Source organism: Colius striatus, chromosome 5 (genome assembly GCF_028858725.1).
Source record: "Colius striatus isolate bColStr4 chromosome 5, bColStr4.1.hap1, whole genome shotgun sequence".
In the NCBI taxonomy this organism is placed as follows: Eukaryota; Metazoa; Chordata; class Aves; order Coliiformes; family Coliidae; genus Colius; species Colius striatus.
In genome coordinates this window covers 44,585,713-44,612,098 of record NC_084763.1, presented here as the reverse complement: position 1 = coordinate 44,612,098, position 26,386 = coordinate 44,585,713, and the positions used below count along the sequence as shown (strand labels likewise).

General features: G+C 40.1%; 1 protein-coding gene across 2 annotated transcripts in view; it reads left to right on the top strand.

Annotated features, from left to right (window-relative positions):
• Positions 1-26,386, top strand: part of ADARB2 (adenosine deaminase RNA specific B2 (inactive)) — a 321,856-nt gene that overhangs the window by 199,464 nt on the left and 96,006 nt on the right. The window contains exons 2-3 of one of the 2 annotated variants that reach the window (XM_061996930.1): positions 11,483-11,569; positions 19,795-20,702. In XM_061996930.1, coding sequence (XP_061852914.1) covers positions 11,483-11,569; positions 19,795-20,702 — 995 coding nt within the window. Of the gene's footprint in view, positions 1-11,482; positions 11,570-19,794; positions 20,703-26,386 lie in introns of those variants that run through there. The other variant, XM_061996931.1, reaches the window with a different exon arrangement.

Genomic DNA, 26,386 nt, shown 5'->3' with positions numbered 1-26,386 from the left:
TTCAAGTGTCACAACAGGTCTAACAAATGCTTACTTTAGGATGAAATTAATGTACTCTAATGCCATAGGCTATATTGACTAAGACTTCACTGACTATAATGAAAGCCTATAGTGACTGCTCCAGATCTGGGTATGTACAAAAGCATGTGTATGTTTGATCGGATAATCCCACTTAATACAACAACAACCGCACCCAGTGGATTTATTCAATGATGTAATTTTTTTCCCCTTTTCCTTTCCAAATAATCTTCAAATAATACTCTTTCTTGTCCTTAGCTGTGACTGGGACTAGTCCCTTCCTATGACTGGTCTCAGAGAGTTTTCAATGGTGTTATTTAATGGCTCATGAGAAGGTTGTGGTTTTCCTAGAAAGCTCTGTTTTGGCAGCATTCTCAGAATTCTCTTAGTCTAAAATACGGGACTCATATCCCTGAACTCCCAGTTCAAATCACTGTTGCACAGAGAGCAGCCCAACTTTGTCATCATTTAAATCATCAATCGTAGCTATGCAGTGAAATGCCTGATATAAAATACCCATGGGCAAGCAGTAGACTGCCTTCTCTTTAATTACATCAATCCTCAATCACTGCAAAGCAATACCATCCTTGGAAGTACTAGCTCTGACAGGTAGTACTTCTGGGAATGACATAAAAATGCCAGCAAAGCAGCAATGGGAGAGAAAATAAGCTGCTTCATCTTTGGAGAATTATTGGACTGCACTAACATTCAAGGGTACAATGTCAGCACAATGCAGAAAGAGTTAGATGCATAGCCTCCATTATTATTGTTGATGGGAGTCAGGTGTCAAGTTCTCTTTGCATCACTTTGAAAAGTTAGCCTTCTTTATAAAGCTTTAGCCAACTTTTCCTTTGTCACCCCTCTTAATTGAGGGATAGATTTGAAGCTGTTGGTGCTATGATTGAATAAAGACTGAAAAGGTAAAAAGAAAATACTAACAAAGTAGAAGTGATGAACCCAAAGCTTTCAGACTCTGCAAGTTGTGATGGAAAGCTTAATAAATATTAAAGGCTTATGCCCTAACAAGTGAAACTGCAGCATTTGCTTTGTAGTAAATGGCAGTGTAATCCCAGCAAGACCTGGGACAGCCCCAGAGCAGCCCCTAACTCCTCAGCTCCAACAGGGTCAAATGGGAATTTAAGTACTTAAATACTTAAATAACTAGCTCAATTAGCAGACCTGACTTCTGTCAGTAGCACATTGTCTGAGAAAGCCCTGTAAATCTCAGGCCTCTTATATCACCTGGAGCTAATTGTTTGCTCTTAATAAATGCAGATATCTCAGTAAGAGCATTCCTAAATTATAATGGTAGTGCCTTCCACTTTCTGCCCACAGACAGATTGGTTAACACAAGAGTGCCTCGTGTTATAAAGGATAAATCAGGGCAGGATTCGGGCTAAATATTCATCATTGTGGAAGTATGAGAGAGAGAGGTCATACCTGGCTGGCTTACAGTAGATGAACAGAGAGCAGCTTTTTAAAAAAGCCTTTCATGACTAATTGCAGACTGGACCTTTTTGGTGCAGACCATTCATTGCCTGATGTTTAAGCAGTTATTCAGTTTGGAAAGGAGGGAGTTGCAGCCCAAAGGCGTGTGCTGACAGGTACTCTCTGGCCTTAGCTGGGGCTGTTTTACATTGGTCCCTTCATTGGTTATGGCTGGGTGACGGCAGCTATATCTGTAACTGCATTTGTAAGCATTACTGCAGGTTAGAGAATGAAATCTTAGAAGAACTAAAAGAGCAGTTGTGTTGAGGTGAAGTGCATCATTATGTCCATGTTAGGTGATCCATACATGATACAGTGCAACTATCATCTTGTAAATTTTAATAGAGTTACTTAGCTGTTCATCTATAGTGCACCTATACAAACATCTTCTTACAGTTTCCCTAGGTAATAACTCCTAATGTTTGCAATTATTTGAGTGCCCTCAGCATGAGCTCTGTAAACATAAGGGAGTTCTCAGCCCTCCTTCACTACTGTACCATTCTGTTTGTTACCCAAACACATGTGAAGATCAAGGACTGAACTAGGATCAAGAAAACTTGTTATGCAGCCTCAAAAAGAAGGCTTTGCTTGGCACAGTAAAGCAGGACTTCTCCCTATGCAAAGGCAGTGGTAACGCCCACCAGAATGCAAGGCAAGATTTCCTGGCAAGGTAGGGTAGAAATCCTGTCTCCTAACATTGGAAATCTACCAGTTAGTCTTTTAGTCTAAATCAATAGACTAGGTCCCAAATAAAATCAATGGGCACCTTCTGGGAGGGATTTATTGTACTTATCTCAGCAGGCATTTACCTGTACATGTTCATGCCAGTGTTTCCTCTCTGAACACAGTGAGATCAGTCTCTCTTAGGGTTTTTTAGCCACTCTTAGAGCAGATGATGGCTGAACTTGGGAGACTTAGCATGGAGAACTGAAGTTTGGCTTTAGTGGCTCAGCCTCACCTTAGATTTCATGTACTGAGTGGACTGCTGTTTTCAGAAGGTGGTAAAACCTTTCAAAATTAGGCAGTGCAGCACAAAGCTTTGCAACCTCCACGTTCTTCTGCATGTGCAATCCTGAGATGCAGCCTGTAGTACTGCCTGTACAGGCAGATGCTTTGCTTGCCCAGACCTCAGCTTTACTGCTCTCAAGCATCCTTTTAAATACTTTGGCTAGCTTTGGTACTCTCACACTGTCATAGACCACACATGTTCTCATGGTCATAATTTAGTTAACTGGTTTGAATCAATGGTGGGCAAACTTCTCTTAAGCAAAACTGAACATTTTCATATAGCTTTTGTCCCAGCTTAGCTAAGCATCCTTAAGTGGCACAGGCTTGTATGTAGGCACAGCCTAATGAGAAATTAGCCTATTCACTTTAATAATGGCCATGTTTCCCGTGTGACTGAAGATGACCTTCAGCTTGCCTTAAATGTGTAGACAGGTGCTCTTTGATAATACTGTTTGATATGCAACTGGCATACAATAAAATAGTCATAGGTATTGTTAATTATGCACATTTATTATACACTTAATAAATCCACTGTCCATTTTTCTGATCTCCATTGCAAGACTTCGACACACAGAGCTGTGCACTGATGATTTTAGTGCAATTATTCTCTTTTGTGCTTCTCCTGCTTTCTAAAGTGATGACATCCAAAGGGAAAGAAAAGGGAAAAACAGGGGGAAAAAGCCTGTCAATTTATACAATGCAAAATAAAAATATTTCCAAAATGAATGTTCAAATGGCATAAGATGTTTGCAAAGATGTGATTTCTAAACTGCTATCTCTAAGCCACAGCCAGATCACTTAGAAAATACATAATATAGTATACTCCACGGGCAGATAGAGATACACATAAACTGATAATAACTCGAGAGTTTTTCCCTCTATGTGGCCTCAAGCAAGGTGTCAGGAGACAAAAACACTCTTGCAACAAAATTAAATAGTTTTAAATCTAATTTTACTAGTCTGAACTAGATTTCAGATTGATTTCTGTGGAATCTAATAGAGAACAACACACATACACATTGCCTTCCTTATAAAAAATCCATCAACTATCTTGTGTTTTTACTTTCTTTGTTCTTTACTAGAAGTAATAAGAAACTAATATTTCACAACACAATGTGTTTCATTCTGTAAATGGTCTTTCATGGCAAAGAAGCTTGGAGTGAGCTGTTACAGAGTGATGAAGTACAGCCCTTGAGATCTGTCTACTCAGACAACTATTTACAGTCATATGCTGAAGGTGCAACTAAAACCCACTATCTCCACTCTGGGAAGGGAGGAGAAAAGAGCTATAGGACATTTCTCCACTGTGGAAAGAAATAATCACAGAATGGTAGGGATTGGAAGCGATCTTTAGAGATCATCTACTCCAAACCCCCTGCTAAAGCAGGTTCACCTAGATCAGGTTAGAAGATATATCCTGTGTCTACTCATATTGGATGGATCCATTCAAATCACATGCATGGCTTTATTGATGGCCCTTTGTGCTTCCTAACTAGAAGTTATTTTTGACCTCAGAGTAAATGAGCATGGATGTGTGTGGAGGCCCTGGTGGGATGCAGGGCTGCAGTGCAGACAGAGTACAGGGCATGAACCTGCTGCTGCATGTTAGGGAATGGATCATAACCAACAAAACATCTCACATAGATTCCCCAAAAGCTTCCAAGGGTAGCAATTCTAGGTCAATAAACAGACAGAACAGGATGCACGGAGGTAAAGGATTAGTCCAGTTGCCAGCCCACTAAGCTAACTGATATTTCACATTCAGCATTTTCTGCAGTGTCATAATACCATAAACTGTTATTGCTATTTAATATAATGGCATTTCAGAGCTCTCATCTTAGACAAGGATCTCATTTTGCTAAGCACTGAACAACAATAGAGCGGAAAGATATTATCTTCCCAAGAACTAGATAAATAAATGATAAAGGCAGCAAGGAGATTTATGTACAGCAGAGCTCTGTGCTTGGCAGGCCATGATCAACTTCCAGGTGAGGAGCAGGGGCAGAGACTTTTGTGCCTGAGCACTGCATCATGCTGAACAGTTTGTTGTCCTGTTTCAGAGGAAGACTTTATGGTCTGTGTTCACACCTCTAACTTCTAACTCAAGGCACAACCTGCCTCTTGCAGCTGGAAGTCTTTTCCTGAAACACTGACTATCCAAATGTTCCCCGATTTTGTCTTCCCTTTGATTGTCAGATAAGGAAGAATGTGTTCTGATATTTTACATCAGAAGAGAATAAAAACAAAATCCTTTTCTTTTATTCTTCTAAAAATCTAAATACCTTAATCTGAATATTCCCTTGTCTCCCTGCTTTTAAGAAAAATGTTCTAGGCAAAAATCTTATTCAACCAGATTTTTCTCTCAGCGTATTCCTCTGACACCTCCAAGAAAAGCTATCCTTACCATTCCCACATGGGCCAGGGTGGGATATCACCACAAATGCCTTGGATTGAAAACCAATTATAAAAAGCAGATCTTTAGTAACTCCAGCTTAGAGGCCATGCTCTCAGGGGTGCCAAGCAGTATATCCGCTGACAGAAACAGCCCCACATATTTTAACCCTTTGATATCCTCCAGTACACAGGTTCTTTTCCCCCACTGTGGACTGCTTAGTTACATGTGCTACTCTGATTGCATTGACTGACAGGTCTCAAGGGCTTATGATGCCAGCAAGGCTTCAGCTTCAGGTCTCACTGTAGGTGGGAGAGAACAAAGTGAAAAACAAAGAGGAATGAGCATGTCTTAATAGTCCCTTGCAAATATATGCAGGCTTGAATTTATCCTGTGCAAGGCACTGAACTGGAACTCCTGCACCAGGCACACAGCCTTGCCAAAGCTCCTCCTGTGTCAATACAGAATCACAAACCTCCTGAAGGTGTTCTGAAGGTGTTCAGAGCAGCCATGCTTCTAAACATGGCTAGAGGGAATAGATGGAGGTGATCCTCCCAACCCCACTGGTACTGTAGTGGTCATTTACAGGCATCCAAGCACAGCTATGTCAGAGTGAGTATAGAAGAGCATCATACAATACCTTCCCACTTGCGTGAAGCCAAAAGCACTTCAGCAATGCCACTGCAGCCCTGCACACTCAGTAACTCATGACTCAAAGGCTGGTTCTCGAATTCAGCTGTAAAAGCTGTTTGTGACACCAAGCAAGTAAATCCCTGTCTGGAAACGCCGCTTAAACTAAATGATGCAGCATCGTAGCTGTACAAACCATAATTTAGAAGGCTGTAAACCCTTCTCAGTAAGTGCTGTGGTTTAAAGACATTGTTATTTTTCCCACAAATTTGCTGTATTTTTCTTTTGTGTAAAGAATTTCCTTGTCCTGTCAATCACTGTCAGCCCAAGCCTGAACTGACTAAGCTATGAGGAGGAAGATAGAGAATTATTTCCTGATGTGCAAGCTCTCTTCCCTTCCTGGATTCCTTCCTTTGAAAATAAATCAAGACTAACATAACTATAAAAATGTAACTATCTGGGTAGCTGCAAACACTGCTTTAGAGAAAATAAGGGTTTTTTTCAAGAGGTTTTGCAGCTGAATTTACTTGCTTGCATCAGAATTGGCCCTCCCTGAGCAATTTCGTATTCTGTGCAAGCTAAACAAAATTCTTAGGACTGGTTTGTAATGTATGTATTGTGTTTTAAAAAGAATACTATTAAAGAATATTCTGACAAGTAAAATAGCTACTGGTAATCAATTAGAATACGAAAATGAAACTAATTTAGTAAAACATTGCTAACGCTGATCTGGCAAACCACTGGTAGCCATCTGTCTAATCCGCCTTATTTTCAGAAGTTGCTTTTTTAAAAAAACCCAATTATTAATAGTAGTCATTAGCTGCCAAGCAAAAGAGCATACCACAAGCTTCTGCTCAGAGATTAGCTAATGTTAGCAAATACTACTCACTTTTCCAAGCTGGAGCTAGAACCTGCTGTGTGATCTCATGGACAGGACAAGTTTTTCTGCTGGGGTTCACAGGGATAAAAGGGGTTGGCCCCAAGGACAGATTCAATGTTTTGCAGATGCCAGCCATCTTCCTACAGCCCTTCAGTCTGAGAGAGGGTCTCTTCCCCCTCTACTCTGCCCTCATGAGACCACATCTGGAATATTGTGTCGAGTTCTGGGCCCCTCAGTTCAAGAAGGACAGGGAGTTGCTGGAGAGAGTTCAGTGCAGGGCTACAAAGAGGATGGAGTGGAGCATCTCCCTTGTGATGAAAAGCTGAGAGAGCTGGGGCTCTTCAGCTTGGAGAAGACTGAGGGGTGGCGTAATTAATGTTTACAAATACATAAAGGGCAGGTGTCAGGAGGATGGAGCCAGGCTCTTCTCAGTGATATCCAATAATGGGACAAGGGGCAATGGGTACAAGCTGGAACATAAGAGGTTCCAAAGAAACATAAGGTAAAACTTCTTCACCATGAGGGAGATGGAGCACTGGAATGGGCTGCCCAGAGGGATTGTGGAGTCTCCTTCTCTGGAGACAATCAAAACCCACCTGGACAAGTTCCTGTGTGACCTACTCTAAGTGATCCTGCTCTGACAGGGGGGTTGGACTAGATGATCTTTCAAGGCCCCTTCCGACCCTTAAGATTCTGTAATTCGGGACTAATGGCTTTTCAAGCTCCCCGCTAAACAATCTGTTCCAGTGCTGCACTGTCCTTTCTGTTAGCAAAGCAGTTTTAATGTCTAAAGTGAATTTTCCTTGCCACAATTTAAGTCCATTACTTCCAGTTGTGTTAATGCACATGGAATACAGTTTGCTTCTTTCTTCCATGCAACATTTTATGTATTTGAAGACTGTTTTTATGACCCCACTCAGTCTGCTCTTCAGACATTTTGTCCAACTTGTATAAGGCCTGATTTTAAAAAGAGTGGTGCTCCTTCCATTCCCATTGCTATTATTCAGGTGATTGAGAGTGGAAGAACTTTCGTATAGTTGATGATGAAGCTGTGTTGTCTGATGCCCTTTAAATACTGATAGATATGAAGGGCACAAATGCTTTTTGTAGCTGTATATGTGTGGTTTTGTTTTCACAGTAAGAGCGTATTTATGGAACCTGTGACCAGTCTTCTGACTGCATTCACAGGGCAAGAGCAACCTCTCAAAAGAGCAAGTTTTAGTGGAAGCCTGGCTGCTTTATATGCCAGGCTTTGATGTATTGTTTGGATTAAATAATTTTCTGGATTTGATTCAAAATATATCTTATCTGATGGGTTTTATGTTTGTGTAGGTCATTTATATGGCTATTGTCAAAACTGTGTTCATGATTATTTTTTAACTATTTTCTGTTCTTGGAAAATAGATACTTAAGCAGCATGAACTAAATCCTTTTCTATCCCAAAACAGGGGAATGAGGTTTCTTCCTATTAAGGGCTTCTCATCGGGAGAAATGGTTATTTTTGGGCTTAGCGTTCTGAAGCAAAGTTCTACTAGGCATTATGTGGAAGGCTGTTTTTATAGTGAATACACTACAAAATATGGTGCTATCATCTTGCATTGCCGTTCCAGGGTGACTAGAAATAAAGCCCACTGTATCTGCTCTTTGTTTCTCAATTGCATTGTAGATGGATCTTCCTTTTTGTCTATGTAGGCCCTCATGAAATCACTCCTTTGCGTCCTTTGGAAGGCTTTTGGTACAATTGTAATGCAAGCAATAATAGCTGCTTGTATTGGTTCTCATAAATGTAGGGTTATGTATTTTGCCTTTCTGGAGAAAATATTTTTTTTAAATGCTTTGTTAAAAATGTCTTAAAGCCTCTCTCTTAGCCTTGAAAAATAATTTCCTCAGACAAATGCACAGGACATTTACAACTGTAAAGCAAAAACAGCCACTCTAATTTTAGCCTTCTTGTCATTGCTTCTTTTGGGGAAAATAAACTAGTGGAAGGAGAATGGGATAAGAGGGGAAAAAAAAGAACCTTTAAAGGTATTTCTCTGTGTGGCTTTTTTGCGTATAGCCATGTCTTTTGTTTTATTCATAAGATTTCGTCAAACTCCTGGAAACAATCCTAAATCCTGATGGACACTAAAATACATAGGGACTGCAAAGTGTGAATACACAGGTCTCCTAATCTTGTTCTGAAATGATGAACAAAAATAACACTGAATTTTACCATTGACAATAAAGCTGAAGCAGTGTCCTATGATATATGTACAGTAATAAGCAATGACATGCAAAAGATGGAAGTGCACAATTGTACCAATAGTTTTATACCTAATGAGATTATTTCCTTGTAAATAGCTACATTTAATTATCCTGTCATCTATCTTCCCCTCCTCCATAGGCTCAATATCTCACCTGTACAACATGCATACTATGGCTCTTCTCTACATCACTCAAAAATTCTGCCCTCATTCTCCTTCCAAACATGCAATAAATCTTCCATTGTTCAACCAATGGATTGAAAAATTATAATCTTTATCATTTGTATTGATTGAAGGATATCCTGTTATTAGGGCCTACCTGAGTTTGGTTGACATGAACCCAACCATTTCTGCTCCAAGAGTGCAATAAATTTCACAAATCATCCCATTTCTCTGCCACACAAAGCAAAGGCACCAGCAAGGTCTTTGGGGACAGGTGGGAAACTATAACAACAAAACCTTAAGATAGCTAAAAGGTCTCTTAAGGCAAAAAGGAAAACAATTTGATAAATTTTAAATCCACATTTATAAGTCTCACCTATCGATTGCACCAAATTGGTTGGGATCAAGAATAAATCATAGAGTACTCCTTTACCTAGTAATAGTGTCATATAAAACTATGTGGTTTTGCTTTTTGATTGGTAGCAGGAGTAAGCTTTAGCAAGCTCAGCAAGAGCTTGCTAAAGTGTCCTCATTTCTTGGTGAATAGGTGAACTCTCTCTGAGAAGTGAAAACAGTTTTTTCAGCAAAGACGCTTTGTGTGGGACATCCAATGTCTTGTGGTTCAGTCCTGAAGGTCTGACAGCTGTAGGCAGTCAGGCAGAGGCAGAGTACCTTCATCTCACTGCATCTCAGTATCCAGACACAACAGTTGTTGCTGGTGCTGAAGCCAAGGACTGCCCTGATCCTATGGCTATCATCTGAAGCATTCCCCTTACCAAATGTAGCCTTTGGATTAGTTCCCAAAAGCCTACGCTCTTTTTGCTTTAGTCAAAAGAAGCAGTTGAGAAAGTTGGGAGTGAATAACAGCCTTTATCTTGATCACAACCCAGCATTCTCACACACTGCGACAGTGTCGTATGGAGATAGCACATTTCTCAGTGAGCAACGCCTTAGCAGAAAAGTGTCAAGGTATTCAGTTATGAAAATCTTTTGGCTAAAGCATTCATAAATAGCTTCATTCTTTTGGTTCATGACATCACTACAATCCCTTAATGAAATTGCAATTCAAGGAGGATAATTTGTGCTCTAATTATATATTAGTCTGGGCTGAAAGGTTTCTGGACTGAAAAAGGTTTTCTTCAGGCAATCTTTTATTCTGCTTATTGTATTTACTTAACAAAGAGCAATCAGCTTTTACTGTGATTTCTCATAATAGAGTTGAACTGTAGAGTTACCTAGCTAAGGGCAAACATATGCAGTCATTTTTTGATGGATTCTGATAACGGCCTTTAACTAGAGCAAGGATTATTTGCAAATGTAGGAAGAACCAGGACAATAAGCTAACAGATGTGCTGCTGGAAAAGTTTAAGAGCTCTTCAGCTGGAGTGCCTTCCAGACCAGTGGTAGATTAGCAGTCAGGTAGTTTAAGGAAATAGATAAATATTTTCTTAACAATAGATAAATATTTTCTCAACAATAAAGAAAGTCCTCGTGGAATTATTTTTTCCCGTGTCACTACAAAGAAGATATTCTTGTTTTGTCTTTGATGCTTCTGCCAGAGAATGAAAGCCCAGCATTGTTCACAATACACATAATTCAAAACATTTCCATCTAACTGAGGCTTTCTAAGCAGGGAAGAATTTTAAGTGAACAACTAAGTCCTCCAAAGCTATGGATCACCTTTCTGTTTCTGTTTCTTCTGCTAACCTAAAGTAGATACTCTGTTAGTGTTGATCCCCAGCAAAGAACCCATAGTTTGTCAAGAGGAATTAATCCTAAACAAACTCAACAACAAACTAAATAAATTAGTTATCAAACTAAATAAAACACATATCTTCAATATATCTCTGTTTCTAGTAGTTGTGTTAACAGTAACTTTTCTCTATAGATAACTCCTGAGACAAATTTTGAGTTAGTATACATCAGTATCAGTTCACATTTTGCTGAGTCTGCCCTGGCATCTAGTACAGAGTGTGGTTGTAGCACTGGAAGTAAGTGTCTGTGCCATCTGCTATCTGTGGGATAAGCCGAAACTGCAGGTACAAGGAACTGCACTCCCTTCCAACCCTTAAGATTCTGTGATTCTGTGAATGTGAATAAGAAGGATTTCAAATAGTACTCTTATTGTTTAGATAATAGCTGCCACACCATAAAAGCTTTCCAAAAATCAAATCATCACTTTATAGAATTAGAAGGCATTGTTGTCACTTGTGCCATCAACCTTTGAGTTTTCTCTGAGACTTGTGGCTCAGACTCTTTCAGGAAGAGGAAACAAGAGATGAGCTGATGGTGTCATCCATTAGAATCGTTCTCGTGTCCCTCCTCCCAGGTCTGACTGCCTACCCCATTTCCAGCTGGACCAGCTCAAGCATCCTGCATTCCCAGCTGTGCAGTGCTCAGGCACCACTGCTAGGAAGCACAGCCAAGAAGCCATACATGGGGCAGAAACCAGGAAGAGTGTGTGTTTGGTATTTGTGCACACCAGCTGTAATAAACACAATGCAGCTCAGTAAACTGTGGTGAGACCATAGAGTCAGGAAAAACAAAAAAGAAATGGACTTGTTGAGACGTTTTGATCTGAGAAAAGATGTGGAGTAGATCAGAATGCGCTGACAAAATATTGACTTTAGATGTATCTTTTCTTCTGTTTTCTTCTAGAAAAAGTAAGCATACTGTCAACCTTTATAGCACCCTTCAAGTACCTGAGTCCCGGCGCAACCACCATGGAGGATGAAGACAATTTAAGTAAGCAGTCTCTTTTCTCTGTATGGAAGTTCAAAAGTAATAATAATAAAGTTCAAAAATAAAAGCTCTACAGTGTAGGGGCAATTGTGGAAAGGAGATGGATTTGCATATATTGACAGACCATAAGCCTAACCCTCCTGTGAAATGCTAAATTCCCTGATACTGAGTATAAACATGTTCTCCAAACTCCAGTAAAGGAGAGATTAATCTCAACTCCTCACCCTGTAAAGGGGAAGCTGTAAAGGATATGTCACAAATAGAGAGGGAAAACTTCTCACAAAAATTATACTTTTATACACAGCTTTACAGGACCGTGGAGCTTCTTTTCTTTTTCTCTTTATATTACATTATTTTCCTCACTTGCTTTTCTCACAATCCCTAAATATCAGGATATTTTAGTGCTTTGTCTTCCCTCTATTTTTATTTCCTGGATTACAAAAGACTTTGGCAGAAATAAAGACTGCAGGATCAAGCCATCTGCTTAAATTGGTTTCTTTTTTACTTCTGTGATTTGAGATGGAAAACAAAAATGAAAAGAAAAATAAGAAAGAAACTAAATCCATTTGAGAAGAGATGTTTAATCAGGCTTAAATAAGTAGATGTAAGCCAAAAAGTAGCCACTGAATTCTCATGGGCCCTTACACTTGAACAAAGTCACTGATACTCCCTGAACCCATGACTGCAGAGCTGGAGGAAAGTGCTGCTGGGTTTGAAGGAGCTGTGAAGTCTTGAAAACAGCAAGTCTGGGAGTGTGCTGTTAGGACTGAATAACCTTCAGTAAGCCCTGTCATTTTTCAGATAGGAGCAACTGTTGTGTGTTATCCAGCCCTGCTTATTGTAACACATCTTGAATCATTAAAGAAAAGGGAAGCCTTCTGAACCAAATGAGCAAGTCTTTGAGTTTTAGTATCACCTACCAGATGGGATTCTCTTCCAGTCAGACACACACTGACATGTTGCCCTATTAGAGCCAGTTGGTGGGAGGAATGTGGGGTTTTTTTTCACTGTTGTTGCTAATCTGCCTTGGTTTGATCATGGTGTGACACCAAGGGGAATAGCTGTTGAAGTAGTGAAGCTCAGCCCTCTTATTTGCCGCTGCTGAGTATCACATGGACATCACACTATTTTGCTGCACAGGGACTGGCAGGTTTTTACATATCTTAGCACAGGCAAAAAAATCCTAAAAATCCCTCAAAATTGGTCCCAAGGAGGCTACATTTTCAGGAAGAGGTATGAGAAGTACGAGCAGGAAACATATTATGCACATGATGAGTTTGTGCAGGCACCTCCTGCGTAATGTTTCCCAAATGTGCTACTTAGTTATTTTTAGGTAATGTAGGAAGTTTGCACAAGCCAAACACTAACACCATTTTCTTACTGCGACTGCGATGCCAAGACTGCTTCGTGCCTGCACAGGCATTAAAATAGCTCACATGGACAGCGTAAGCTATGTTTGCTGAAAGCAAAATAGCACATTTCACTGTTTTCGGGGTCATCTTGCCTAGTCTTCTCTGGGGTCAAACATACACTCCAGGCATAAGGCAGGAATTTGTTTCTTGGCACATAGAACACATTTTAGGTGTTACTATTAGAATCTTAAAAAAAAAAAAAAAAGAAAGAAAATAAATAAAAATCACAAAGAAAAGATGAATTAATTTAAAATCAGCCATATTTTAGTGTTCACTTCTAGTGTAATTGTATAAATCCCACTAATGTCTGTAACACACACGTACCTGTGTGGTAATTTGTCATTTTAAAGAGCTTCAGTGGTTTGCTCTGAAGAAGCAGAGGAATCTTCTTCAGTGTTAACAAATAAACAGGAGCTTAGGAGAACGCTGTCAAGGTAGAGAAGTGCTTTGCTTATCCCAGTAGTTTTCTGCTCACGGAGAATTATGCTCTATTGATAGGCAGAGTCTCACTAGTTGAAACAGATACAAATCCTGTTTCACATTCCTTTAGGCCTTCTTTACAAAGGAAGCCATGCCAGGTTAACTACAGATGAATTTTCAACTGGTGATTATTAGCATATAGATGCTATTATTGTGGTTTATGATCCATAAACTAATACTAGAAAAATGTATCCAGGCGTTATGCATTTTTTTAATAGAATTTTGGGTAAAGTAATCATTAGTCTCCAATGAAGACCTTATCTTGAATATGAGAGAAAACGACCACCCTATTCCTTCCCAGAAGTCAGTTGTAACTAAAAAAACATAAGAAATGTCACATGGGCCTAGAAATAGGGAGTTTAGCTGTGTATGCTGCCTTCAGTATTTGCTGTTAGTGATGCACTGAGAAAAAGGACATTTAAATGATGGTGCTCCCCTTGGTATATCTTACTAGCACCCAGCAAAAAATCTACTCAGCTAGAGTTTGCACCTGAATACATCATATTTCTTAAACATCAATACATCTATCTAGTCCTCTCCAGAGCCCACTGATACTTCTGATCTCAACAACAGCCAGGAACAGGGAGTGATTTAGTGTGTTGTCAAAAAAGTGCACCCTTTTACTGCTTCAAGCCTGCTGTCTCTGGTGCTTGGATTGCATGAAACAGTGAATAATCATTCCCTGTTCACTGCCTGCCTGACTGCCTTTCATGATGAGACAGGCTTCTGCCAGTCCCCTGATCATCTACACTATACCACAGCATCGAGGCAGACTATCACCAGACACAAATGCTTGCAAGTCTAGTGTGTACATCTGTCAAGAGGTATGATTCCTGGGGATCTCATTGTGCAATGCTGACATACACACAGAGTTGGTGCAGCAACCTTCTGCAGGTGTATGCCTCTCCTCAATGTCTGCAGAGGAAGCTGATGGTGATGATAGTCCCCAACACATGGATTTCAGACACTGCAACAGTCTTGTAAGATGAATCCAAGTCCCAGATTGTGTGTATTGATGCATGTCCAGTTATGAGCATGTTGGTCAAATTCCTCCTCAGGCAGCATGAGGCCCCAGAGCTTTTGACTGCACAGTGTAAGGTAAAGCAGGAACTCCGTCTCTACAAAGACTCCTTCCAGAAGTCACAGCCTCAGGCAATCCTCCCAGCCAGAGTCAACCCCCTCTGGTTTTGTTTTGAAAAATATGTCTGTTGCCATTCTTTGGATTTCTCCCATGCTTAAAGCTAAGCTATAGTCTAATCCTGATCTAGGAAGGCATGTACTGAGATCCATTTCTGCTGTGGGCTGCCTACATTTTTTGCTGTATACACTTACTTGCTAACTTGGAAAGAAACTGTCCAAGTCTGAGTATCATATAAGTCAGGTCATTAGGTCATTTGAATAATTTGTCTAATTGGTAAGAGCTGTATTAGATGTGCATAGATTTTGCAGTCAATTCAGGTAAAAAGGTGAACAAGGTAGAGTGTCTTCATTGTGGAACAGATAAAGACAATGGCAATTACCTTTCACAAATTTTCCATTCTTCACTTTAAACAAAGTCCTGTTCTCTTTTGCACTGGGAATGCTTGCCTTCACAGTGTGGTGTTACACATCAGTAAAGTCTAACAATGTTGTTTTAAACAGCCTGAACACGGTGAGTGGGAGGGGAGTGTTCAACAGCAAGAGAGAGATCGTGGCAGGTTTCCCTTAAGTAGATTTCTATCAGGAAGGTTTAAAAATATGTATCCATGTGTTTTCATGTAAAAGTGGAAGGAGTAATTTCTGTTGTTAGCTACAAGTTTATTATTCTAAAGTCATGAATACAAACCTAAAAGTCCCAGCAGAATAATTTCCAGTCCTCCATTGTGGATGCAATGGGTATGCAAATGCCATCTTGCTTGCAAGAGAAGGCTGCCCTGCATTGCATTTGATGTAGCAGCTGACCTTAGACAAAGGTACTCTGGCTCCTGGGTTCATATCTATTGCTTCTGATTTAAAATTTTTCACTTTCAAGTATGCCACAAATTATGGAGATCAATCCCTCTAACCTCTGCAGTCACTGTAATGTAGATAGACAGCAAAAATATAGTCTACGTAAGCAGGTCAGACAGGGGTTGGATACTAAAACATACTAAAACAAGAAATAAAAACTAAGTTCTACCTGTAGTATTGGTAGCAAGCAGGTGTTTACTGTCTAAAGACTAATTCCCTGGGTCGGACCTATCAGCTGAATCAGAAGTTCGTTATACTACAGAAAGTGCAAATTCTTTCTTTGGATATCATAGTTTTTCAATAATGTACCAGCCCTTGTAATTCAATAGTAAAGATGCCAGCCAAAATGAAGATGCCACCTGCCACTTCTCCTTTCCCATCCTCCCTGGAAGTTGGCTTGGCAGCAGAATAACCTTCAACGGGAACAATATTATCTCTTCAAATGTAGCGTGGAGTATCGGATGGCTAGCTCTGCAGAGCCCTTATGACCCAGAGACACAGGCAGTGTCATTATTAGTGATGCATTATAGTTCTGAAAAGCTCTTGATGATGCAGAATCTCTAGGTTAAGTCTACTGTGCATAATGACCAAAAGGAGAAAAATATAAAAGATTAGATAGAAGATTGAGGAATAGTGAATAAATAAATATGTTTCACAAACTGTTTGCCCCTCTCCCATTCAATTACTGAAGCAAATAGAAAGATTGCAATGTCTCTTCTTGCTTGTGAAACTACAAAAATCAATTAATAAAGTTACCTGAGGAGATAGTACAACACAGAAGTGTGGGGCTTTTTTAGAAATTTTACACAGTAAACTAGAAACTATTGTCAAAAACTTACAATATTTTCCTTTCTCCTTTTTTTTAACTTGCTCCTCTTACAATTTTGTTATTCTCTAACCTTTCATCATAGGAGATTTTTTTTTCCCTCAAATGTAGAGAATGTGTTTTGGGATCTCAAGAGCAAAGACACGAGAGATAACAGGACTGAAAATGATCCCCAGTTTTGCATTTTCCCTGTGTGCATCCTCCGACTTACCCCTTTCCTTTTAGTGCTCTTCATTTCTAAAATTGCTTGTGATTGTTCTATTACAGCTGCTTACAGTATTTATCTTACGTAGCTGGGTGTCATTTGCCTTCTTTGTCTGACTTTCACAATAGAAGTACATATGCCACCATTACAGAGGTAATCTTATGTCTGCTACACAGAGGTCTCATAAAAGACACATTTCAAAGACCTCCTATTTCAAAGACACCTAAAAGTATAAAGTAATTTCAGATTGCCCAGCATCTGCTGGGTATCGCACAAACCCATCAGGCTCACAGACTTTCTGAGGCAGTCACTGAATTTAGGCTGCCTCTGATTTACATGTCATGATGACTTTTGGCCTGCTGCAACTCTCACTGAGGTCTGCAAAGAAATGAGCTATTTCCTGATGTTTCAGGATTAAGTCTTCTAGAAATCTGGTTGACTGTAAGGATATTTGCATGGGTTTCCTTCATTTTGACTAGGCCACAACACACTGTAAGTACAGGCACGTTACCATCGCTCATGCCCAACGTTGTCCAGATACCCTTTGGCTTGATCTCTGGAAGTTTTACACTTGCATCTCTGCATCTTTTTCACTATATCAATGCAAACTCCAAAGCCTGGACTAGACAATGTCACACACTGAATGTAAGACAAACAATGTGTATTTTATGTTGCCGTGGTTTAAGTGAACCACTGTTTGACTGAGGGCTATTAAGGTGAGATGGTAAGGTCACACATTCATGTTCACAAATCTGTGGTTCTTTGACTATGACAGAAAAAGCAGCTGGAATAAGACAATATGAATTGTAAATACAAACAACGCTCTGAGTTTTCCTATTCAGTGGTGCATAATCAATACAAATTCTTTTGAAACCTGAGTATTGTGTGAAGCAAGAGCTATCTTTCTTTTCATGCTTCCTGACTACAGTATCATTATGTACCATAATTGTCTCTGTAAAAACCTATTAGGTAAGATGACAGAGGAGGTGTGAAATACAGAACCAAAACTGCTTCCTGCTAAAAAGTATGTCTGAGTCAAAATATTTCATCTTTATTTTCTAAATGTAAACAACCAAAGAGGCGTATTCTGAGTGGGATGGAAACATGAGAAAGGGTCACAATGGAAAATGGCTGGCCAAAGCCACTGCCAGGCTAAATAGAGGAAAGTTAAAGTTGGCAGCTCCTTCACCCTCAGATCAGAGTTTCCATAAATAGAATTGTGAACTCAATGAGAAAAGACCACGTTATCTTTGTGTCTTAGTTAACTTGACCTTTTAAATATCTTATTTCCAAAGAGGCTGGTTTAAAGATGTCACATTTTATACAACTGAATGCCATATGATGTAACTTTTCTTTTTCTATTATGTATTTCTCTTTCTTCCTCACCTGCCTTCATTCTCTTCCCTTAGCTTCAGAAAGTAAAACTTAACTGATTACTAAGACCTTAATTTGTCATTTTATGTTCTGCCTTAGGAAAGCACTGCAACACATAGCTCTGCAAGTAACTTTGGTGAGACTTAGACACAGACTGGAAGCTCAGTGTGTGCTGAAGGGTTTTCTGGAAAGGGAGCCTAAAGACTCAGTCCTGCATATGGGCCTCCATGCATGCAATTGAAACACAATTTTTACTCATGCTTTCTGTGGAACAAATTGAGTTAGTGCAGACTTACTACTCTTATGGGGAAAAGTATTTTGGTATTTAAGTGCGGCTCATCACAATATAAAGGAAGTTTTTAATCATGATGATTGATTCCACATAATTCTCTGCAGGCTCCTATTCCCTTTATCCTGATGTTAACACTGGGTTGCAGCAAAGACACACTGGTCCAGTAGAAGTTCCTCAAGGCATAGCTAGCAGCTCACCCCTTCCATCCTTACAGTGAGCTTATGCATCAGGGTAGAGAGCAAGCCAAATATGGCCATGGTCCCACAGAAAGCAGGAAGACCATTCTCTGTCATCTAAGGACCACAGGGAACTTTTCTTTGCTTGGGACTCAGTCAGCCTGCACAGGTGACATGCTTGAGTCTGTCAGTAACAAACCATGGGTAGGCTCCAAGCTAAACACTAGCTAGAATAGAGCAGGTGGCCAAACAGTGCTCTGCTCGAAAGGAATCAGGTTCATCACTCCAGAGATGGGCTGCTTTGCGGGTTGCTTACACTTGTGTTTGTTTCTTCAACTTGTCTCTGCCCCAAGGAACAAGCAAGAAGACTGGAGGATGTCTCAGAGATGCAATGCATCTAAACAAACTTACCAGAAAAGACAGAAATGTTATAGGATGCTTATTTAGACAGCAACATATTTTCTGTCTCATTCAGGACGTTAGTGAGATGAATTTCCATTCTCAGTCATGCATCTGCTGTAGCAAAGAGCACTGCCTCACAGCATGGGCATTGCACAAGCATAGGTCAGGGCAATGTGTGATTCATTGGCTCAACAGCAAGAGAGTGCTCCCTCTATAGCTCCCCACTGTCATTTCATTCCCTTCCCAGTGCTACTGTCAGTCACTCTCTCCCATTGCTTTTCTTTGACATAGGTCATTCTTTACATCAGTAATTACACCCATCACGAGGCTCCAGATCTTGCTAATCTCATTTAGATTTAGCTAGAATTTTTGCAATATTAATTGTTGCTGGTAGAGGACCTAAGAGTATCTGCAATTGAACTTGACAGAAAGATGCTCACTTAGTAAACTGCAATCTGAGTCCAGACCATATTCTTGTTTCAAATGCTAGCAAGATCTGTCAGATCATTTCTTAGGCTGGTTTCACAATGTTAGTAATACAAGAGCCTACGGTGCAAGAGACAGTCAGTGTGTTCACTGCAAAGAGAATATTCAATGCATTTGCCCATTTTTCTGTTTGTGAATCATTTGTGAATAATTTCTGATTTTTAATAATGTGTTCATAATCATTCACCCACATATAGAACAAATCTCAGCCTAAGGGAACTTTGCAAACTATTCACTTTCTGCTAGCAATTATCCAGTGTGAATGCAGTAGTTCATTTAAGTCACATGTCATAAGTGATGCTTCATCTTTGAGTGATGTAATCTTTTTTAAAACAAGAGACCAGTGACTAATGCAAATAAAATTTTAGGGACAAATAAACATTCAGCACACTCAGAAAATCTGTGCTATAAATAATAAGCCAATCATTATATAGATAGTTGAGGAAAATGCCCAAAAAAGGCTGAGCACGGATATCTATCATTAACTTTTTTTTCTGTTTTTTGGCCATTCTGCCAGCCCTAGGCATAATGTCAGCTACTATGATGATAACTGTAATATGAGAGTTTTTTCTTTCTTTACTGTCAGGTACCAGCAGTGCAGAAGTAAAGGAAAATCGAAACATTGGCAACCTGGAGGATCATCCAATATCCTCTAATGAGAGAGCAAGAGGGGGAACACCTAGCAGTAAGAGAAAAAGACCTTTAGAGGAAGGCAATAATGGCCATTTCTGCAAACTCCAGCTCATCTGGAAGAAAGTCTCGTGGTCAGTGACGCCAAAGAACGCTCTGGTTCAGCTACATGAACTTAAGCCAGGTTTACAATATAAAATGGTTTCCCAGACAGGTCCAGTGCATGCTCCAGTCTTTGCTGTTGCTGTGGAAGTAAATGGACTTACGTTTGAAGGAACAGGGCCCACAAAAAAGAAAGCCAAAATGCGTGCTGCGGAGCTGGCTCTGAAGTCATTTGTCCAGTTCCCCAATGCCTGCCAAGCTCACTTTGCCATGGGGAACTGCATCAACCCATCCACAGACTTTACTTCTGATCAGGCAGACTTTCCAGATACTCTGTTCAAGGAGTTTGAACCATCCACACACAGCGAGGACTTTTCAGTCTATAACCCCGTTAATAACGAATTGCTTTCCACTGCTTATCGACACGGGCGCTTGCTCTGCCATACGCTGGACTTAATGGGCCACGGGAAGCAAAACAAGCACAAGATGGCATCCAAGGCTGAGAGTGAGAAGAACCCAGTGGTGTTGCTCAATGAGCTGCGGTCGGGCCTGCGGTACGTCTGCCTGTCTGAGACGGTGGAGAAGCAGCACATCAAGAGTTTTGTGATGGCCGTGCGAGTGGATGGGAGAACATTCGAAGGCTCAGGACGTAGCAAGAAGCTGGCCAAGGGTCAAGCAGCACAGGCAGCCCTTCAGGCCCTCTTTAACATTCGTCTGCCCAGCCACATTCCCAGCAGGAGTAAATGTCACCATTTGCCACAGGTGAGAGCTCCTGGGTAGTCATCATCACTTTGGAGGAACTCTTCTGATGGATGGGATTGGTATCACGATAGCTGTTCTATCACATGGCTCCTCTGATTTTATAGCAAGTCCTGTGCCACAGAATAGCTCTTTTCTCAAAGAAAGAGGCAGATGCCTAAGGCAAAAGCTTGAAAATCGTATCCTGAAATTACTCAGTACAATTTGCAATCTTTTCCATAGAAGGCATAGATAGGAGAACAAAATGTAGGGGGAAATACCAATGTTTCAATCTGTTATAGAGAATGATTACATTGACACAGGAAGAAAAATCAGATCATTTCGTGATACTGCATCTTTCTTGACAGAAGAAAGCCCATGAACAAAAAGATTCCCTATGTTCTGCTTTAGAGTTGACTTTTGATGAGGACAGTACCCTTCAGAGGAGACAGCAATGACAAGGAATGTGCCTATGTCAGAGCAAATTCCCCAGACAATTGTAATGCTAGAAAAGTTAAAGATTTTTCTACATTGTAGGCTCAGTTTTGCAGTTGGTTTTCTTCTTTGTCTTCAAATATGCCTTCAACAGCACAAAATCTCTGAAGTTTTGCTGAAACAAACATAGAGGTTGCTGCATTCATACAGAAAATATAGATCTAAAGTACATGCTTAGGACGTAAAAATGTCATAGTCGGTCATGTGCCAAAGGCTATCCTAACATCACTCAGACTTGTGTCAATTTTCTAAGTTCAAGGGAAGCTAGGATTTACAGTTATTGGGAAACCTTACATGGTTTCAAATAATTTCTTGATTGGTTTGCATTATCATAAAAGGTTTGATCCACCAGCACCAGGAGATGATCTATGGCTACAAAGCTCCCTTTATGAAGGGAGCTGTTAATGTCCAGGATTTAATGCAAAACACTGGGAGCACTAAGAGTCATTCTGCTGCTGGCTTGCTGTGACACCCTAGGCAAGTCATTTAAATCCAATATGCCTGCAATAAAAATGAGCATATTATATGAAAGAACACTTCAGGATCCTTAAGTAGTGTGTAAATGCAAATTATTAGTAGCAATTCTCATTAACGTTAGCAAATATGTTCATTAGGTGTTGGAGTTTAATACGAGATTAATTCTTTAGGTGACATGCTTGCCTGCAGGACCCAGGAATTTATTTGTTGACCAAGAAGTTTCCTTCCTGTGTTTCCAATGAGACATGAAAAATGGAAAAAAATTAAAAATACCTTTTCCTTTTAAATCTTGTTTGTAAACACAATGAGCCAGTAAGATAATAAAACCATTTAATAATAACAGTGATCTTCACAGAGTGCTTTACAGGCATTTACAGGCCTTGGCCAACCTGGTAGTTCCATCCTCCCACTACTCCTCCAAAGTAGCACTGGAGTAAAAGATTTTTAGAAGAGAAATCTGTGATGTTTCCTGCTCAAATTAATTCTATTAAAACCCAAAATACTTTGTTTTGATGAACATGCTTATCCTTCCCCATGGAACTTTACCACTTGGATATAAAAAAGAATATTAACAGGATATAAAAGTTCTGCTGGCTGCACTGCTGTCCCCATTGAACTTCATTGGGTGGGCCAGCAGATAAATACCATGCATTCATTGACCAGTGGTTTGTTATGTTCTGAAACTGCACTACATATGTCATTGCCTCAGTTCCCAAGCTCTCTGAAATATTCCCAAGCAACTCCTCAGTTGCTTGGCTTCATGGTCATCTTCTGCTAAAATATCACATCTTACCCGGCTCCTCAATTGTTTGCTAGGTGACACATTCTTCAGTCATTCTTCAGTGCATATTCCCATTTTTATGGCCTTTTCTCCCTTCTGAAGACTTCTGCCCTCCTTATCTTCTTCTCCCCACTGTTCTAGAGGCATAAATGTCAGCGAAAAGGTGTCACTGAACTTTGTCAGTATTTTTGAGTGATTACGTATTGTCCAACTAAAAGATTAATCAAGCACTTTTAATGCCAGCATTCAGCACATTGAGAGATGAGCCTCAACACTTGATTTCTGCTGACCTCCTTACTAGCTACTCTCATCAATAGACATAGTAGTTGTGACACCAAACCTGCATTTGTGTTGCTCACTTGAGTTGTAACTCAACTTACACTGAAACCAAGAAATGTATTTTCACTGACTTAATCTGAACTATAGCTTAAACATTAAATCCAGAAGCATTTGTACTTGTTCTTATTGTGTTATGCAGTATCTCATCAAGTGACTGTCTTTGCTCACTGCTTCACTCAGCCTATCTGGCTGTTTGGTCAGGCGACCTGGTGTTAACCATACTGAGTAGCTTGTAGTCCTCATTGAGCTGTGGTCAGAGCCAGTTGCTCCAAATGTCCTTTCATCTCTTTTTGTCTTCTTGATATTCTGCAAACCACATTTTCAAGGACATATTTCAAGTCATTTTCAAAGCTCTTCCTACTTAGGAGGCTCAGCTTGATTTGTATCCTAAAGTCTTTAAAAGCAGGAGAGCACCCTGAAACCCAAAAAGCTCAGGGATTGAATTTGAAATATTGAGGAGTTTTGATTTCTTCACAGAATAAGGAGTAGCTGTTGTCCTATCCAAACATTCACTCTTTCCATGTGCTCCATTGTATTTGTTAGGATATCAGATAGCTAACTCATTAATAGTAGGGACAGACATACAAGATCAACTATAAGTTTCACCTATATTTTGAGTATTTTGTAGAATAAAGGAGTATGTTTATCTCAGTGGTCACCCATGACAATAAGTGTTCTAGCTTTGCATGTCTCTGTTCCTGTTCCCCTTGCTGTTATCAGTGTCAGGAGGCCAGAATGTGCCTTTTCCACATTACAGCCTGCCTGGAAATAGGGAAAGCCAAAAGTCTTGTAAGGTTTGTAGCCCAGTTGTGGTGAACTTACAGATTTCATAGTGTCAAAAAAGTGTCAAAAAAGTTCAGATGTCCTTATGAGCTAGGCTTCTCAGTCATTGACATTTCTGCCTTGCTCATCAGTGCTCCCCGGGGGCCTGGCATCCCCCACATTGGACCTCAGGCATGTCCTCTGACTGACAGACACTCTTCCTGCTGACCAAGGGAGATTCAATGTAAGATGTCAAAAGAAGCACCATATCCTCTAGTCTCTCCTGAGAGGTGCTGCCTACACAAGAGGCTTCTTGAGTGGCCAGGAAATGCACAGCATAGATGTAAAATCCTACCACCTTAATCTCTTCTGATTCAGGCAAAAACAAAGAAATACCAGAATAGCAAAGTCAGAAATAGATTGATTCCCTGGGGCAGCTGCAGTTCAGCTTGCTTCTTCAGCTATCTCTTCTGCCCCTCACCTGCCAATGCTGAAAACCCACCAGGAAGTTGTGAGCACTTTACAGTACCAATGCTTTCTTGAAAGAACATCACTGTACCTCTGATTTCATTCCCTGTGACTGTTCCACAATGTATTTGGGCTGGCTGCAAAATTATATCAAAACAAAAAAAAACCCCAAAAGCATATCACAGTTTATACCAGGAAAATTTTAAAGTTTCATTATTTAAAGCCAAAATAATTGAGATTGTGGCTTCTTTACTGCCATCAACAGTGCTTTAGTCTGCTTTTGTGATTCTTATACAGGTACAATAATAACTGGTGAACCTGAGCTCTTGCCTCTGTATAAGGTGAACAGAAGGTAGCTGAGATAATCCAAGAAGCATATGTAATAGTCACAAGATTTGCCCATCAATCTGCCAGCTACTGTCCTTCCTCAAACCAGATGTCTTATCTGTGCTATGCCACTGAAGTGCAAATGATATGATGATCAGAGTAGCCTGGAGATCTGCTAAAGTAATGGAAGAGATAAAGTGAGTCAGGAGAATGGAAATTACAAGGTATCACTGTGTGCCTTCTCTAACTCATTAAATCTCGCCCCTTGTTTCGTAGTATGGTTGTTCTGAACTCATGTTGTCCATCAAATAATATGCAATTTCTTCAATTATCAGTTTTTATGGAAGGCTGACAATTCTTTCTCCCCACTTTAGGAGCTAATGTTTTTATATTCCAAAACTGGAGACAACATCAAAGGACACTGACCTAACCAGCCCTAATGAGTCTGCACTGTTAGAAATACATCCACACACTCACAGGCTTTCCAAGTGCAGCGTGCTCGTTTCAGGAGATCAAGGTGACCCTCAACTGCATCTGACCGGTTTACAGATTGTTTTTCTAATCTTGTGGTCTTTCTAATCTATCTCGCTCAGTCTGAACAGCATTCTTACTGCTGTGGAGAAAAACTACTAATTAATATTGCCGTAACAAATTAGTAATAGAAGGGTACTTGGATTTCAAATGGATCTAAATTAAAGATGAAAAGGTGTGAAAAACATTTTCATTCTGCTTTGAAATGGCTTAACACTGCTGTTGCTGGTTCACATTCAGAGTCTCCAGAGCAATAGTTGCCAATTTATTTATTCAAATGAAACCTCATTGTATTTTGGGTGTGTATCATCAAAAGGAAGCAAGGCTTTTTCCTTTGGCAAATAAAGCTGACTATTTGAATCCAGTTAAATCCCCTATGTACCCTGAGCATGTCAAGGATTCCTGCCAGCTAACTTTAGTGTTACCTTGGTGAGCAGTGTCATGGGAAGAACTCGTGTGTCAGGGAAAGCCCCGTACTCTATGCCTCTTATTCACTTCCCCCTAGAAACTTGTTTCTCTGGGTTGCAAATCTGGTTCATTTTCATGCAGTGTCAATTGTTCCTGCCCCCTTCACTTCATTTTTCTCACTATCCTCGTTTGCCAGCTTCTTTGTAACCATGCCCTCTCACCTGTGTCGCAATTAAGCAGGAGCTGAGGTTGGCAGTGATAGATTTGCCTCTGGTGCAAAGCACCAGCACACAGAAATGGCATTGAGGTTTGAGAAGCTGTTCCAGCATGTTTGTGTGAAGAGTTTTGTCTGGTCAAGTGACCAGGTACATTGCTTTGTAACCTTCTCTGTTTTCTCCTGCAAAAAGAGAAACAGCTGATAGGTGTGTGTAGCTTCCAACAGTGAGACACATGGAAAGGAAAAGGTGGAGACCAGAGACATGCCTCTGCATACAAATAGTATTTCGTTTTCTACCATCTATTTATGACTCCATCAGTGGGAAAAGTTGCTTTTTATAATCAGAGCAACGGGCAGTCAAGGCATTTATAGGATTACTGTTTCTTAAGCAAAACAATGTCAAAAGAACCAATTTAGAGGCACAGCACTACTGCACTGGGTACTGTTATTATTATCTTGGCTGCTAATAAGATTGCAGTCACTTCTAGGCTCACAGTTGAGGAACCAGGACCACCTCCTTGCCTCTCATGCAAGTCCAACATAAAAGATGATTATTGCCCCGGAGAGATTACAGTTTGAGTCTTAGATTAAGAAATTACCATGTTTTAATGTATATAATCCATGCAAAATAAAAGGGAAATGCAGAAGAGCTACCTACATAGAATCATGGGAAACAAAATAACAGGGCAGAAAGAACTGCAGTTGCTTGCTGCTATAGTATCAGCACATACATGTTGACACATTAAGGGGTTTGTACATGAAAACCAGTCACCACTGCAAAATAACACACTACTTTGCATCAGTAGAACTATAGTGATGTTCCAGCTATCTGCTGCATGAAGTGTATGAGTTAGCATATTCATCTGCACCCTCCACACTTCTCTCTTTTGCTCCTCAATTCTT